General features: G+C 43.0%; 1 protein-coding gene across 1 annotated transcript; it reads left to right on the top strand.

Moving 5' to 3' along the window:
• Nucleotides 1–4,697: 4,697 nt before the first annotated feature.
• scarb2a (scavenger receptor class B, member 2a) lies at nucleotides 4,698–17,327 on the top strand. The gene is made up of 14 exons (XM_062451161.1): nucleotides 4,698–5,655; nucleotides 8,934–9,091; nucleotides 9,394–9,541; nucleotides 9,978–10,172; nucleotides 10,605–10,696; nucleotides 11,097–11,216; nucleotides 11,521–11,699; nucleotides 12,472–12,590; nucleotides 12,805–12,878; nucleotides 12,973–13,024; nucleotides 13,159–13,308; nucleotides 14,128–14,175; nucleotides 14,459–14,643; nucleotides 15,042–17,327. Exons 1-13 carry the CDS (start codon nucleotides 5,533–5,535, stop codon nucleotides 14,588–14,590), a joined length of 1,590 nt encoding a protein of 529 aa, XP_062307145.1. The 5' UTR covers nucleotides 4,698–5,532; the 3' UTR covers nucleotides 14,591–14,643; nucleotides 15,042–17,327.

Raw genomic sequence — 17,327 nt, 5'->3', positions numbered from 1 at the left:
ACTCTCCTTGGAGATAATCATGGTGTAAGAGAGAACTTGGAGTAAAGAAAATAAATGTTAGGTAATATAAGTAACTGTTGAAAGGTACAAGAATTGCACTGCACAGTTTACAGTTGCGTTTCCATGTAAACACGTAATTTAGTATTTTGCAAGCAATGCAGTGACCAAACAAATTCCACTGGTCACAAGTCTGGTTCCCACAACTAAGTGTAAAGTTAAAAAGCCATAATATTCACAATTCACTCTGCAAAAGGTTGCAATTCATGAAAGGTCCAGGTATTATGCCACAAATGGAATGATAGAAAATATACTATATTATTGTATTCAACACATACCAGGGGTCCCTCCTTGTCACCCCATATATTCACTTCCTTTTGTGTCTTCTTTAGATAATATCTCAACATCCTTTTGGTTGTAAAAGGTTGTTAGAATATGGCAGTAAACTCCTTGGACACAAAAGTGCAGGCAAATCCTTTGATTTCTCTGTCAACAATAATATTTCCTGTGTGTCACGCCAGTTTCCCCCAATTGTATTTGTGCTGTCATTGACAGGTTTAAGAGCAAAATTAATGTTGTCCTGCTGCTTTGGTTTTCCAATTTAAAAAAATTGAAAACATTTGGGAAAACTAGAACCAACAAAACTTAAAACCGACCAAAACAAAGAACTACAACATATGATAAAGCAATAATAAATAAATAAAACATTTCCACATACACAAGTATATATAATTTCTACAATTTGAATCAAAGATTGATCTTTGACAAGACTAGCTAGACTCCATAACTCTCAACTATCAAAGATTCAAATTGTTTCCCATTTTTTTGTCATTTGTTTCCAAATAGAAGTATCCCCGCCTTTACCACACAGTCAATACATTCAAGTCTCAATCAAGAGTCTTGAAGTGTGGACGTCATCCACGTGTATTTTGGGAGTGTGCTGGATTATTCTATGATCCTTTTCATATCCAAATATTTAGATTTGCCAAAGGGCAAAAATCTATTGACAGTCGCAATACGCAACCATTTAGATAAAATAACTGGGATTTATGAGGGAGTGGATTTTATGTAATTGTAATTGTGCTGGGAAAATGTGAAATTGGGAAAATGTGAAATTGGAAAATGTTTCATCCGTATTTAAAAAAACACACTCATGACCCCTCACATTGGTGACCTAAATCTCAGGAATCACCTGATACGAGGGTCACTTCTAAGCCACCCTTAAGTTGGAAACCACACCTGACAGAAGTTAAAATGTCCTGTCAAGGTCTGGCTAAGGCAGGGGTCACAAACTTCTTCTGTCCAGCTGCAGCAGTCCCAAGACATTTCTCACAGTCAGCTACAAGGGTCAAAGCACTAGACAACCCAACACCAAGCACAACAAGGCACAAGATGGTTCCTGGTCAGTCTGGCATGTGGGACAAATTGAACAACCTCTGAGTCTTGAAACTTTCAGAAACAGTGTGAAGTGGAACTGATATTGACATAGTTTGACAATAATAATGATCTGACTTTCATGAGGCTGGGATGCAGAACAACAGAGTTATGGGCTCCAGCTAGTCTTGTGACACAGCACAATTAGTCAATGGGAGCACTATAAGAGGTATGGAAAGTTAAAGGCTTCAAACTGATCGCACATCTGAATGTAACCCTTTATGTATTTGCATGACCACAGGGAGCCACCCAGGTTAACTGGATTTCTGTAGATTTTGGGCATTTAGATGAGAAAACATTTATCAAACCACAACCAGTTGAACCATTGTCAGTGTTAATGTTGGGTTAATGTTATGGTTATAGTTTAAGGTCACATAATTGTAAAATTGCATTCAAACTAGACCTGCAGTTGCCTGTCAACTGTGATTAAATGTGGGTAACAGTCCACCTCTGCCCTGTATTGTCAATACAGGGGGGCCTAGTGTGGACATGAGAAAGGACAACACAGGGGGGAAAGAGCTGACCTGCCTATTCAACACATTGTGGGACTTTATCTGCCAATAGCTGGATCAACTGCTCGATTTGCACAAGAATGACAGTCAAGTTCTTGGCCTGAGACTGGGATTCAATTTCAGTAGTGGCACATTTCATTGCAGTGCACAGGGGTGTTTAATTAGCACAGCAGTATGTCCCAGGTGGGAGGTTCCAATTCCCCCAGGCAGTGGCCCCTGCTCATTAAACACTCAGCCAGGTTTGCTGTCTTCAGCGAGGGAATCTGCCAAGAAGAGGCTGATCTCTGTGTTGTACAACACCCTATAAGCTCAGATGGCCTTCCTGACACATTCCAATCAAAGGGTGCTGTGCCTACATGTAAAACTCTATGTCCGCCACTGTGGAGCTGAACATCAGGATGTGGGATTTCATCCAAGTGATTGACCAACCGAAATCAATGATGAGCATGACCATGAAAGTACACAGTTCACTTTAAACACAGAATACAATATATAGATGGTAACCTACCTTGGTTGAATCCTTTTAGCACTAGGATGGGGGGTGTAAAAGTGATGCGTTAACAGAATGAATGAGATTAAATGCATGTTGCAACTCATGACTAAACAATGTGTCGAAGAAACGCCTGATTGTTGGGCTCCAAAGTGCACACCAAGGGTTATGGGTACTGTTCCTTGGTTCAGACTGAGATGTGTGAGAGCACAATGAATGATCTGTGGTGACAACAGATACACAGACGGGTTCGAAGAACTTATTCAAAATTATTTACCCTCTAGATAAAAGTCTTCTTGTTCCAGTAAGTATGAATGGCTTTCTTTCAGAGTGCAGTGAGGACATGCCACTTGCTTCAAAGGTTTAGCTTCTAATGTAACCACATAGCATTGTGCGGGCCTTCAAAGTTAGTGTCTTCAGTTCTTCAGTGCAAAAAAATTAATCCTTGCTCCACTGGCCAAACATAAAAAGAGACTAATACAAAGGTGGACACCCCCTTTCTCCCCCCCCTCCCCCCTCCCGTCTTTTCCATTCTTTTTGGCCGAAACAATGTTGCTGCATTACTTAACTGTTATCCTCCCCCCTGATGATTTTCTGTAGCATTTTTCACTTCTCTTGTTTGAACAGATGCCGCCCCCCTCTGACATCCCCTGTCCCTCTGGGATTGTTACAGCGCTTGGTACAATGAAGTACCACGCAATTACATTAATGTTGGAGTCCAACCCAGTCAGTTCCTTTCAACATCAAATGCTGTGATGTATACCAACTCCCACAGTGCAATACTTTTGTTTTTGTCAATTTCCACAAAAGGTTGCCTCAGGAAAGGTTTGCTGTGAGAGTGGACCCAACAGATCTCTGTTCTCTTCCTAGCCACCCCAATAGCATTATGAACAGGATGAAACCTACCGGCCAACTACCACACTATGTAAAATAAATAATCAATGAGAAACAGATGGCAACGATGGTAAAGCATCCCTTCCTCGAACGCAGCACTTAAGCTTATGTTAGTGATAGATTAAATGCTACGACAAAAATGTATGGCTGGATATTTGTGGATGATATCTGAAACCGAATCCAGGAAGACAGCAATTTATGTGGCCTACAGTGTAAGGAGTCGTTCAATACCATCACTGGATACAATTTGTTCTGATACTAATTTGTCTCGTAGGAGTCACACTTATCGTTGCACTGTGCCTGACATGAGTTAGCGGAAAGATAATCTATTCATATTGACATTCTAGGTAAATACACATCCTTGAGTCAAGCAGCAGGTGTTTTCTGTAAATAAGGATGGCGAGATGGCGGGCCGACAATGAAGTTGAAATGCACCCTTTGTGAGTCTTGTTTCACCTTGACACCTGTTGAGGCCAGAGAGTCTAAAAGATTGCTAGAGAAAGACACCCTTCATGGCCATTGAGCTTGCCCTTGGAATTTGCTACCATACAAAAGGTTTATGGTTGGATTCCTTTTTGTTATTTGTTATTGACTAATTGTTATTTGTTATGTTCCTGTGTAAGAAACATCAGCCTGTGCACAATTTGCAGATGCCACTCTATGAATAATTTCTCTTATACATAACCAATACTTTCTACCCTTTAAAAGCTCACATTTGAAATGTTTTATAAACCTGAATACATGGTTGAACATTGGCCCATCAAAAGAATAAACAGGCTACTGTTAACGTTGATTTACTGGTTGCACCATTGTGCAAAATGCCGTTTATAGTGTATTTTGGTCCATACTAGTTTTGGTTTACTTTTTTTTTTTTTTACAATATTTGATTACATCTGAAGCGAATTATTTATTATGACATGTGTAAAGGCAAAAGGGAGGAGGGATTTGTGAATGATAGGCTATTAATTATTAAGAGATGCATGCACTTATTTTTCTTGAAGACAGATGCTAGATCTAGTCCAGACAGACTTCCAGTCAGACTTCGGTGAACATCTCATTCTCAGCAAGAGAATCACGCTGACGTTCTGCCTTTATATGAGCCCCGCCCCGAAATCAGTCGATCAAATTTTGCATCGCACCCAACAACGTTCGTCCAATCACAGTGCTGTGGGGGTGGTCTTGAGATGGTGGTCCGGGATTCTCGTATCCAATGAGGTTTACTGCTCAGTGAACAAAAGGTTCACGTCAACTATCGTTGGTTCCTTGAACAACACATTATTCATGTTTCATGCTGTGGATATTTAAGGAGGCGTGATGAGGCGAGATAGCGGAATTTAAAAGAAGTAACGGTCGAAGTCCTTTCAAAGCTACTGGGTTGAATAAGTCGAGGAAACTGCTGCATATTCGTCATTGTTCGAATAAAAAAACACCATATGAACATTATTGGTGTTAATGTGAATGAGCATGCAGTGCCATTCATCATTTAGCCTAGACAGCGCGTTGTTACCCGACTCTACTTCAAACGCTACCATTTAAAATAAAATAGACAGCTTTTACTGCATCACAGTGAGTCGATCAGAGTAGAATACTCCGAATGTAGTTTACTTTCAAATGTTTGATTCTATGCTAAGTATAAGCATATAAAAAAGACCAGTCGATGAGCTCAACACTTGCGCAATAATAAATGTATACATAGTAGGCTACTTTGTTTTGAATGTGCTACTTTTACCAAGGCCAAATGTGGTGCTTTAAAAAGGGTGACCTAAACTTCGAGGAAAGCACGCTACATTTTAAAACACACCCACTGCCCAGACAAAACGACGCTTTTCGCATGACCGAGTTCATTTAAATCTGCTGAGGAGGGAGAGGTCTTCTGCCTTTCCTCTGCATTGAAAGCTGCTATTTCTTCCGTTGCCTCAGAACAGGGCAGTCGCTTTTCGTTAGCCAGTTTGGCACCAACTGGGCAGAAGCGAAGATACATGCCAGTATTGAAGAAAATATACGGTTTTCGTCACGAAGATTAACGAAAAGAGGTTAGACTAATTCCTACCACCGAACGCAATCAAATTCGCTTGATGTGACTTTTGTGGAGGCAAAGTGAGAAGCTCGCTAGCCAGAGGGAAGCGATTAAAACAAGAGTACGAGTCTGGGCTACTTGATAAGTAATTTCACATTCATTGAAGTAGTTTTCGACATACCGGCATCATGACCCGAAGATCCTGTGCCATTTACGCTACTGGGATTGTGTGCGCTCATCTACTGATTGTGGGTATCGCCTTGGTCGTGGCACAAGTCTTCCAAACAATGATTCACTCTCGGTTAAAAAAGGTGAGTTGGAACTTCAATATTTCGTTGTCATACGACAATCCCTTTATATTTTCTAATGCAATGTGCTTGTGTGATCAGTCGAAGTCATCATCTCATGGTATTAGCTAGCTACCCAGCTTTACATTGTTACAGCATAAGATTCTCTCAATCCGCATCTGCAGTACTAATCATGTAGCCGTGGATCGGTATACGCGCATGGTTCCAAGGTCGCCCCTCTCTTTTCATTTAAACTGAATTAATTATTACAAGATACATTTGATCCAACCTGTATTTAATTAATCCGCAACATTGATTGAGCTCAGACAAGTATTCTGATAAATTAAACCTTAAGAGTGATTTTGTCTGCAGATCCTCTCGAAGCGCGTAGTAGGCTACCTGCCGGTAGGATAGGCTACATCACTTATTTAGCCTGCTTCAATAGTAGAAAATTAGAAAATATGACCCCCGCGGTTTAATTAAAACACTTTGTAATTGAAAAAGTATTTGAGAATAAAAACAGGCTTTAAGTGTCTTGGTTAATTTACATAAACTGTTTTATAGCGTTTTCGGTCAGGTAATCTTGTGGTTAATTGGGTTTACCATCAAGGGCTAGGTTTGTAATCTCAGTCTCCATGAATGGTCGGGGGTGTTGTGCCTATGCAATGTGGGGGAAGGGAGGTTGACAGACTGGGGGAGTCCCTCTCCCATGGAAATACTTGTCATTGCTCCTCACCAGGTTGTGGTATGCGCTATATATAAAGCACACGTTTCAGACTTGGACAACTTCAAATTCGTGTATTTTAAAAGTGCTGTGCACTCTCGAAAAGGGGTTAAAGGGAACACACGATGCTCCTCTCACAGTTTTGGATGGATATCTGTATGGGTTGTCAACAAGCATACCAGAGTTTATTCAGTCTGGTTTAAGTGGCAGTTAGATTACGCTGACAGACGGAATAGGAAATTGACCTCTTGCAACGTTACCCTACAAAACACAAATATCAACTAGCACTTGTCTCTAGTCAGCCGCTCACTGTTAGTTGTACACTTTTTTTAAATATCAGTTTACTTAAAGCAGCAAAATGTCAACCAGTTATAGTAAACGGTTTTCAACCGGTTCAGTAACTGGGTGTGAAAGGGAGGAGTGTAGAGAGGTGAGGATCATGTGAAGAATGTGAGCGATTCCTTGGTCTGGAGGCAGGCGGTATACCGTTAGAGCAGACATGCCTTTCTCTTAAGGCCGTCACACAATTGTAAAAAACTGCACTGACTGTAAGGACAAACTGTTTTTCACACATCTCAATGGTGTACAGTAATTTCACTCAAGTTTGATAGTCTGATTCAAAAACTTAAATGTAACAGTAGTAAATTGTCAATGTCAGTTTTTTTTCTCATGGTGAGTGTGTAGTAAGTTGTTCTTTGGCCACACCCACCTTCTGTGTGGGACTGTCTTCAACTCTCATTAAAGCTGAAACCTTACCACATGCTTTTATGTGACTCAACCACCGGGAAACAAAATGGTGATATTTAGATTAGATGTCCCTCACTGATTTTGCCCAGAGGGAGATCAAGGATTAGAAAACATTTAGAAGATAAAATGTTGTTGATATGACGTCTGTGGAGGCCTTTGAAGGGACCTTCCTTTTCCAAGGTTGGTAAACAAGACGTTTTAGGGGTTTATCAATCTTGACAATCTTGCTGAGTAAGCAGTCCACCATTAAAAGTAATGCGTATGCACATGGGATTGTACAACACGGGAGCATTTGGTAGTTTATATTTCATGATGCTTTGTGGCGGATGAGTGTTGGAGGGTTTGATCCTATTGCAGTTACCCAGTTTCACAATTAAAGCAAGTGCATCAAAGTGATGGTCAACATTTTTTTTAAGCCAATGACTGGAAAGCTAACCACTTCTCCTTCAAAACCGTTAGTCACTTACGTGGGACCTTTTAGTTTCACACAGCATCTTTCAGGAAGTAAACCGATGCATCATCCTGTCCTTTCAGGATAGGTTGGCTAGTCATGTACTACTGGATTATGCGTTTAGCTCCTCAAATACAGGAAAAGGTTTTGCATCTCTGTAGAGCCACACCTTAAACTAACATGCTTCATTTGTATTTTGCAAACCTGCCCTCAGACATTTGGTAACATGGATTAGAAGTGTGAGTGGTTTACTTGGGAAGGGAAAATGAACCACACACGATATGTTAAAAACAGGGAACCCTAGCTCACTTTGGTGATGGAAATGCCCTTTCTAGTATGTTTTCTGTAGACTTGTCTCTCTGCGATTCCAATAGTGTTGCTGCCACAAGTCACCCCCAACTGTTAGTTGTTTTTCAGCTTCAATGGCAAACAATTCACGGTTTTATGCTGATTCACGGTTTTATGCTGATTCACAGTGGACAACAGTGGGCCTGTTCCCATCACAGTTGAATTATCTGGTTAAAAAGCTTCTTTCTATCCCGTTCAAACATCTATCCTTGTAATTACATAAACTGTCCACATCACTGACTATCTGAAACTGTTTGATTGTTGTAGTGATAACTGCCTTGTTGTGGAATTTGCCAAACTCGGCCCTGAACACGTAGGCCATAATTTCTAGCAACACTCTCAAAAGCTGTTGTTTGAGAAATTCACGGCACATAACTTTACTGTTCATATGACTAATGCGCAGATGATTTCAGACCATATTGAGAGTGATGTAGGGAGGGTGTCGCTCGGTGGTTAGATCACTTGACTGCAGATCAAAATGTTGCTGGCTCAAACTCCCATCACTTTAAATAAAAGAGCCTTCAAGGTTAATACATTATTATTATTATTATTATTATTATTATTTCTGAAATAGCACTGCATTAATGGTCGGGGCTCTAGTTTGATTGGACATCAGAGTATTGCCGAGGACTCAATTTCCCAGGTCTACATGTACCACGCAATTCTCACTCTGGCTTCCCGCTTTTACCAGTATTTATTCACCTGCTAGGTTCCTTATCCCCCTCCAGCACCCTGAGGCTCTAGGGTTCTCGGGGTGATGCCTCACACAGGGTCTTTGTTCATTAATTGCGACATGTCCTCGTCCCCTTGCATGAATGAAAAAGGATTGTTGATGGACGTTGCTTCTAGAGCCGCAACAAAATTGGTTTTGAAAGCCAGAATGAGGCCAGCCAAGTTTTTATGGCATAACCGACCAAAAAAGACAAGCCTGGGCTTCTTCTGTCGTCCTGTATGATGACAACGAAACTGATAACTCTGTAAATGTTGGTCACTGTTCGAGTCTGACTTTCCTTCTACTTTTGGTTGTTGTAGGAATTGACTTTGACGGAGAAAAGCCAAGTATTTGAGTCGTGGAAGAACCCTCCACCCCCGGTTTACATGGAGTATTACTTCTTCAATGTCACCAATCCAGAGGTTTTCCTAGCTGGTGGTAAAGCAGCTGTCACTCAAATTGGACCATACACGTACAGGTATGTGTTTTCCAAAGTTAAAGTTTTTAATGGGAAGACTCTTTTACTCAAATGATGTACTGGTTCAAACCTGCAACCTCTATCGATCTGCTGCCTAATGATTTGTCACTGAGCTGTACCCATCCAAATGTCTATGAGATCCTTAACAAATGATGGTCTCAGGCTTATTTTGATATTTCAGCCCTAGTGATTGGGGGAGGTAAATTCTAGTCATGAGAGAAGTACATTAGTTTCATTTGTTCTGCTATGCTGAAACTGAAGACAAGAAGATCTGTATGACTACCCTGACTGTTCCACCACAGGGAATACAGACCCAGGGAGAATGTGACCTTCCTCGAAAACGGGACCAAGGTTTACGCCCTGAACCCCAAGAGCTTTGTTTTTGTTCCTGAGAAGTCTAAGGGAAACCCAGAGACGGACATTCTGAGGACAGTGAACATCCCAGTTGTGGTGAGATACGCGCGTGTGTGTGTGTGTGGTTGTGTGTTTTGTACGTGCACTAATTATCTTCTCCGAGGGAGTGTGAGTTGTGGGAAAGTGTTTGCACAAGTGCATCCGCAGTCAACCTTACTATTTGTGAAGCTACACGGTCTTGTTTGCACTCCATTGTTCCAACAGATCAGCCATGCCATGTATAAAGGATATACTTGACGTTTTATTATGACATTTGTTGGTAGCTTATCGGAATGGCTGGACTTTTTCCCAGTTAGAAAGACTAAACTCAGGCCAGCTGGATGACTGCATGGAAACCATTGACACTTTTGTAAAGAGTTGTTCAGAAATCCACATTTTGAAATAATAATGGGAGTATTATCTTTCGGCTAGGAAAGCGGGTGATGGGACCTGAGGCCTAACTCTACGATTACATCTCTCCCTTCTCTGTCAGGCTGTCATGAGTGAGCTCAATTCCTACTCCTTCTTCCTCCGCACCCTGGTGTCCATGTGGATGAAAAGCATCGGCGCGGACATCTTCATGACGCGCACCGTCCACGAGGTGCTGTGGGGGTTCAAGGACCCTCTGCTCAGCCGTCTCCACACCTTGAAACCTGAAGTGGACGACCACTTTGGCCTCATGTGGAAGGTGGGTCCTTGTTTATTCAAAGGGCCACGTCAGAGGGCCCCTTCACGGGAAACCCTTTGCATGTGACTGGACCGGTTAGCCTGAGGTCCCAAGAGAGAGACATCCCTTTGGGGGGGGAAATGAGAAGTGGCGTTTATACCGACAAAGCTTTTTTTACTTCTTTTTTCTGTGAGTTGTGTGCAATTCGGACTCGTGCTTACTTTCATACACGCAGTGGGCAGACATGGTGGTTGAACAGTCTTACGTAGGGCCTTTTTATTTGGACTTTTTCTAAATGACAAGGCTGTAGTCAACAGCTGATCTCTTACAAAGACAAAATGAGTTCTGTACAGAATCCTTGCTTCCATCTGTTTCTAACTGGACCTTCCACTGATATGATCTCATTTCTCTGAATCTGCATATTTATGTCTCTCTCTCTCTGTGCCTTTGTAGAAAAACGGAACCCATGAAGGAGAGTTTGTGTTCCTAACTGGGGAGAAGGACTACATGGAGTACGGGAGGATAGACACATGGAACGGCCTGAGGTAAGACATGTGAAATGTCTCACTGCCGTGTCGGTTGCAAGAGGGCGAAACTACCCCCATCCTAGCCACTACGACTTTTGCTTTCTTGTTTTTCCACTCGGGGTTGGATCTTCACGTGGTTGTAATTGATGGCTATAAAAAAAATCATGTCAGCGGTTTCATTTTGAGTCCTTGAGCACATTGCGTTTAGTCATCGTGGAACCACTCTGGAATTTTGCCAAATCAAGTATTCAAAGTCCAAGGAAAAACTCTTTGCTCTCTGTCGGGAACGAGTATATTTGCAAAATAATTATTTGCCTAGCCTTGTTGGAGTGGGAAACACCAACATGGATGTATCGCATACATGAATCTTAACAGCAAAACGCCTTGTATTCACATGTTTCCTGTGTCCTGTCCACAGAGAGATGTCATGGTGGTCATCCAACCAGAGCAACATGATCAACGGGACAGACGGCAGTGTCTTCCATCCACTGCTGTCCAGGAACGAGCTGCTCTACATCTTTGCTGCTGACCTATGCAGGTAGGCAGCCTCGTCTCTCCATACCCGCACGTAGCTTTGTTGACAGGCAAAGCAGAAGGCTGGGACTGCAGCACGGGGTCCAGGTTTGGTAAAGAAATTACCGTTGGCTCATAACTTGAGCCAACTTGATTCTTGAATTGGCGTGTTCGAACACATTCGGGGCCACGCCCTTGGAAAAGTATCCAAACGATGTACGCAGTGAGCTACCAAAGTGGTCTAAGACGGGGATATGAAGCCCTGTGTTGAGCTCTCCCTCTCTCTCCCTCTCTCTCCCTCTCTCTCTCTCTCCTCGCTCTCTCTTCAGGTCTATCCACCTGGCCTACGTGGAGGACGTGGAGGTGAAAGGCATCCAGGCGTACCGCTTCGCGCCCCCCCAGGACGTGCTGCAGAGCCCCAAGGTCAACCCCGCCAACGAGGGCTTCTGCGTGCCTGCCGGGGACTGCCTTGACACCGGAGTGCTGAAAGTGAGCGTTTGCCGTGAAGGTGAGGGCCCAGTCCGTCGCCCCCCGGCTCCACCTGGGTTATGACCCCGTCGTGCCTGGCCCAGTCACCCACTTTTAACATCAACATCGTTTTATTTCACACTCAAAGCCCTGATCCCGTCCAGTTAAAGCCAAGATTGCAGCCCAGCCATATACCAGATGTGTTTGAACAGTGAGGTTTTACTCAATATATGTGTAATGATTAACCGTAGACAGCACTGATTCTAGGGGTTTATTGTCCCACAATGACTGAACGTGAGTGCTCCGATAAGGCAATCATGCATGACTTCTACCCTCATGAAGAGTTCACCGATAAAACCCATGTCCTACTGTTACCTTTCAGTCAAGTCTTGTGACGAGAATCCATGAGGTGTTCTTCCATTCGACTGTGCACGCCAAAACACTTCCTCTTTCAGTGTGGTGCAATAGAAAGTAAATAGTTTAAGTTAGGTTGAAACTCATTTTATTGTCTGGACTGCATGAGCTGTTGGCGGTTTGATGGTTTCTCAATTCCAATTTTGAGGAATTCTCCTTAGTATACCGATAACCCCATGATGAACATGCTGACCTCAAACCTGTGGGCTGGTTGATTCAAACTTTTTTTGCCAATGTCAGTTTATTTGACCGTGTTTCGTACCGTGTGCATTTTGACATGCAAGACAAGCGACCTAGACACTTGTTTACACAACCTGTCTCTACCAGGACAGACTCACGGAATCCCAACGTTTTATCTAACGTTTTCTGCTTGTATTTGTTCTGGTTTTCCTCCGTAGGAGCACCTATCGTTGTGTCCTTCCCTCACTTCTACCAAGCAGACCCCAAGTACATCAATGCTGTAGAAGGTCTGAACCCCAACAAGGAAGAGCATGAGACCTACCTTGACCTTAATCCGGTACGAAATCTAATCTACGGCCACTAAATATTAGGTTTACATGATTTTCAGTTTATTATTATTATTATTTATTTTGGACCATAACCTTTTTATTGTCTAGGAATGAACTAAGCCAGTGTAGAAGCTGTAAATTATGTTTTAGGACACTTTCCGATTAGCGTTTTGTTTTTAGAATTCATCCCTTTTTTTTCTCTCTCCCCCTTCTCTTTTCAAGACCACTGGTATCCCTATTCGTGCCTGCAAGAGAGCCCAGCTCAACATCATCTTGAACAGAGTTGAAGGCTTTCCGTAAGTTTGACCGTGAAAAAAAAAAAAAATGTTTGCGTTATAAATGCCATCACCTCTCATCCTAATTAGTTTCTTCAACTTTCTGTACCTACAGCGCAACCAAACACATCAACCAGACCATTTTCCCCATCATGTTCGTTAACGAGGTGAGTCTGCCTTTTTCAAATCGTAGAGAAATGATTGAAGTTGAACATTAGCAGACTTGTGATGCCTCGAAATGGCCGTGGAAGGTGTCTGGTATCTATAAAGTCAGTGACCCCCCCCCCCTCATCCACCCCAGACGGCGACCATCGATGATGACTCAGCGACTCAGATGCGAACTCTGCTGCTGATTGTGACGCTGGTGTCCAACTTCCCCCTGCTCATCGTGGGCATGGGGGCCATCCTGCTGGTGGTCCTCGTCATCTTGGTCTGCAGGAACCGCCAAAAGGTAAGACGCTCCCCTCTCCGAGGGAGCCCCTGCACGCACCCGTCAGGAGACCCTGCTGTCATTTTTAAGGAAGTAGATAATCTCATAACCTCAGGTTGTTGCATTTAATAGCTCGGAGCGTGCATTTAACCCACATCGGTTGTTTTAGAAGGTATTGATAACAACTTGACTATGTTGACTTAACTGCGTGTGTGTACACACACACACATGCATCCGGGTGTTTTATTGTAGAACAGTTGTTTGCATTTCTTAGTTTAGACTTTGTTCTTGCATGGTTTAACCATTCCGATGGTGAGTTCTGTAATTAAGCTGACTGGGTGAACCCTGACTACTGCATGTTAACACAGCATGACACTGAAGCGTTTACTGTCAGCACGTCCTAAACTTTTCTGGATCAAATGTGGTTCTTGCTAGTCCTGGCACACACTCCCTACATAGATCAAACTGGATAACATGGCTCTCTTGTCAATGCTCAGAGCAAAGCCCTATTCAGTACCAAAGTGCAGTGCGCTTTAGTGATCCTAGGGAGGGCAGTGTACTTTCAACGTGGTTATCTGTGTTTGTCTAGATTAGTCAATCGAACCCTTTAGGAGAACTCTTAGCTTAGAACAGGCGCAGCTGTCTGAAGTCAAAAACTGGACAAACCCAGGGTAGACCTACGCCAGACTACATGGTTTGAAAACTAGCGACAGATCAAATGGGCGTTGTTAGTAGACGTTGTTGAATACATTAGCCTAGCTTGACGGAAGACAAAAAGATGATGTAACATGCTATGATTTTACATTTCTGTAACCCCCCCTTTTTTCCCTTCTTTTATAGAATGAAGTAAAACGTATTGATTTTAATGAAGCTTTTCATTCTTTTACTGTAAGTCTTAATTTTGACTTTATTTGCTGTTTGCTTTCATCCTTGCCTGTTATTCATTTGATTATTTTATCTTAATGGGACTTTTCTTTTATACTCCTACCTCAGTGACATTTGTTTTCTTGTTAATTTGGGGGTTTAATATTTGTAAATGTTGTGGGTCTTGTTGTAAACAATTCATATTCATTAGTCCAGTGTTGTAAGACATCATTATACTCAATGTCTGGACATTTTCTTTCAAATGGTTGATTAACTAAACATTTCCCTCTTGGTGATTTCCTTCCAGACGGCCAAAGACGAAACGGCCTACACTCAAGTCAGCGACAAGCCTGAGGAGCCGTCAGAAAACCACGCCAGCCAGCCCATGAAGAACGGCTCTTACATAGCCATGTCTCCAGTGGAGGCCCAGAAGTGTTGATGGACGCAGGGGTAGGGGGTGGGAGCAGAGGGCAGAGTACAGCACAGTCCATGCTGTGCTGGAAGCAAGGATGTATGTCTTTTTGTTCAGTCTTAGATATCCTTTTTTCCCCCGTCTTTTTCTAAGGGAGTTTTCGCAGCCCCCAATAAATGTCAATCAATATGTGGCTCCTTCCTAATGGTCCGCCATCTTGATTGTCCGAGCTTCTCGCCGGCCGAGCATGCCCTCTCTGCCTGACACACTGCTACAACTCCCCCCCCGGCCCAACACAGTATCTCCTAGGCCTCTGCTTCGGGTCTAGCTAGCCCCAGCGCTGGCTTTCATCAGGGGACGCGGGCTCTGCAAGGACACGCCTTTTTGTGTGTGTGTGTGTTTAACAGCTCCTCTGAGGAATTCCGTAGCATCAGCTGTGTGCATGCTCACCGATCAACCCCCCCCCCCCCAAGCAGACTTCAGCTGTCCTACAGGGCCTGAGGCGCAGGGTAGTGATCACCTGAGGTGTCGACCGAGGGTCTTTCTAGAGATCTTCATTCCATCCGTGTTTGGTGAGATCGGGTCTCTGAAACGAAGACAACAGATGTTTCGGTTGAGGGAAATGGAAGTCCTCCTCCCTCTCCCCCAACTCTCTTCAGTGTGTGTGTGTGGGGCTCAGAGTAGAAATGGTTTTGGTAACAAAACGGTGTACTTCCTTTTGTACAAAACAAGAACAAAAAATGGACTGGGCCAAATAGTTTATAGAATATTTGCCTTTTTCTAAGATGAATCAGTGCACATGCCTCACTCATCTTATCAAATGTAATTAGTGTGTGTGTGTGTGTGTGTGTGTGTGCGCGTGTGCATGCTTGTCGTACACTGCTGTGGCCTGTTTTGATGGACTACGGGCAACCATTTCTTGATGCAGGCACAGTATGCTGTGACAACTGAAACTTCCTTTCCTTTTTTTTGTTTTTTTTCTCCAATCACAGATTTCCTATAACACTAGTTTGAGACGTAGCCCTCCAAGTTAAGCATTACTAGCTAGCTGCTGGGATCGTTTAGGGTGGAACCTATAGCCGGATGTAGTTGTGCCAGAAGCTTTCATCTTTCAGAGCAGAGGAAGGGATAGCCTACGTACCCAAAAAACTTACAAGGGAGACTTGAACCTACTTTCTGCCTTACAAGCTTTTTTCTCTTTCTTTTTTTGTTTGTGTGTTGATAATGTAAAAAGCTGGAAATCTTTGTCATTGTAAATATTGTAAAGGGGAAATATCCAGCTACCTCTGACCAAATCCAGCAAGAAGTCAAAGGTTTGCTGTCGAAACTTCAACTTGGAAACATTTGTGGGACTACTTTGTGAGTCTGCACTGCTACTTAGAGAAAGCACAACTGGATTGTTTGAAACCAGTCCTCCAACAAAGTTACCGACCTTTTCATATTACGAAGGTCTCCTGTCTGAAGCAGCCATTGGTGCTGTGTAATTAAGACGGCAGACATTGTGTAGATGCCAGTCGTGGCGCCCTCCGCCGTGGCCAACAGTCGTTTGGCTTGCCAAGGAGCCGAAGGCGTTCAGACGAACACGGCACTTGAATCCCCGTTCGTCTTCTGTGTGATGTCCCGTGTTTCTTTGTTGCGTTGGTCACCAGTCTGTCATGTCAAACCTTTGGCGGTTGCCGCCATAAACTGAATTAAGGCCATACTACTGTCAACTTGAAAATTGTGATCCCTGCACTTTTCCCTCCTCCCTCCCCTTTTTGAAAAGAGAAATTGTGCCCTGTTTTAGTTTTCGGTCTTTTGTCCTGGGCATTTGATTCAAAATGCTACGGTCCTCACATGCATTTCTTTGTGGTGGGTATTTCAACACTGCCTTTGTTACTTGCTTTTCAGTACTTAAAGTATTGTGGTTTTGGTATGTTTTTATATTTTGATTGCTGCTAATAATTTGCCATAACGTATGGACTTGTATTTGTATGGCTACCCATGTGTGCTCTTGTTTTCTCAGTCCAAGAGTTGCTAGGTTTCTGTAAAGCATCTTTGTGGATATGAAAAAATACCTGAGCACCGAATACAATGCCCATAGCTTGCTGCCAAGTACTGGAATAAGCGGATAACAATAGATAGCAACATTAACCCCAAGTATCATAATTATTACCACTCGTCTTTTGTCATACGCAAGATGATTTCATGTTATATTGTTTGCGTTATAATAGGGTTAGTACTGGAAGCACTACTTGTTGCGTATTCGCTGAATGCCCTAGTAAACAAATGAAGGAGAGCTGTCGAAGCAAACGTTAGATTTGTGCCATTAAGGATCATGCTGATGTATGTCTGTCTGACAAATGAATTCTTGGAAATGCAAATTCTATTCGTAGATATAGGCTTTTATGAGCTTGAATCCTACATGCAGGCAGTCATGGCCAAATGCAAACCTGCCGTGCTCCATATAATCACAGTATATCTTTACCATCCTTATTGACTTGAATTTCAAGACCTTAACCCGCAAGGTGTGTGTGTCTAAACAGGCGCACACCTGAGCCTGTTCCTACTTCTCCCTCTGACCCTTTGTGTCCAATCATTCAAGCCCATTGGCTCTGTCGTGCTTGACCAAAGAACCTGTATGGACCGGTCCCAGTGCCGTGTTTACGCTTCAAGATTACGGTTGTGCCACCAGTGCGGCCTACTTTAAACAGTGCCAGGATCCAAGTCTGGTGTCTGCACCAATGGTTATGAGGTGTGTGTGCTATTCCCAACCAGGCAAAAA

The sequence above is a fragment of the Osmerus eperlanus genome, chromosome 25, assembly GCF_963692335.1.
Source record: "Osmerus eperlanus chromosome 25, fOsmEpe2.1, whole genome shotgun sequence".
Classification (NCBI taxonomy): domain Eukaryota; kingdom Metazoa; phylum Chordata; class Actinopteri; order Osmeriformes; family Osmeridae; genus Osmerus; species Osmerus eperlanus.
Note: the sequence above shows the minus strand (reverse complement) of the source record. Positions and strands in the feature narration are given on the sequence as shown.

Coding starts and splice junctions, on each gene's coding strand:
- scarb2a (XM_062451161.1), top strand. CDS start 5,533: ATGACCCGAAGATCCTGTGCCATTTACGCTACTGGGATTGTGTGCGCT. Junction 5,656..8,933: donor TTCACTCTCGGTTAAAAAAG/GTGAGTTGGAAC, acceptor TGGTTGTTGTAG/GAATTGACTTTGACGGAGAA. Junction 14,176..14,458: donor AAGCTTTTCATTCTTTTACT/GTAAGTCTTAAT, acceptor ATTTCCTTCCAG/ACGGCCAAAGACGAAACGGC.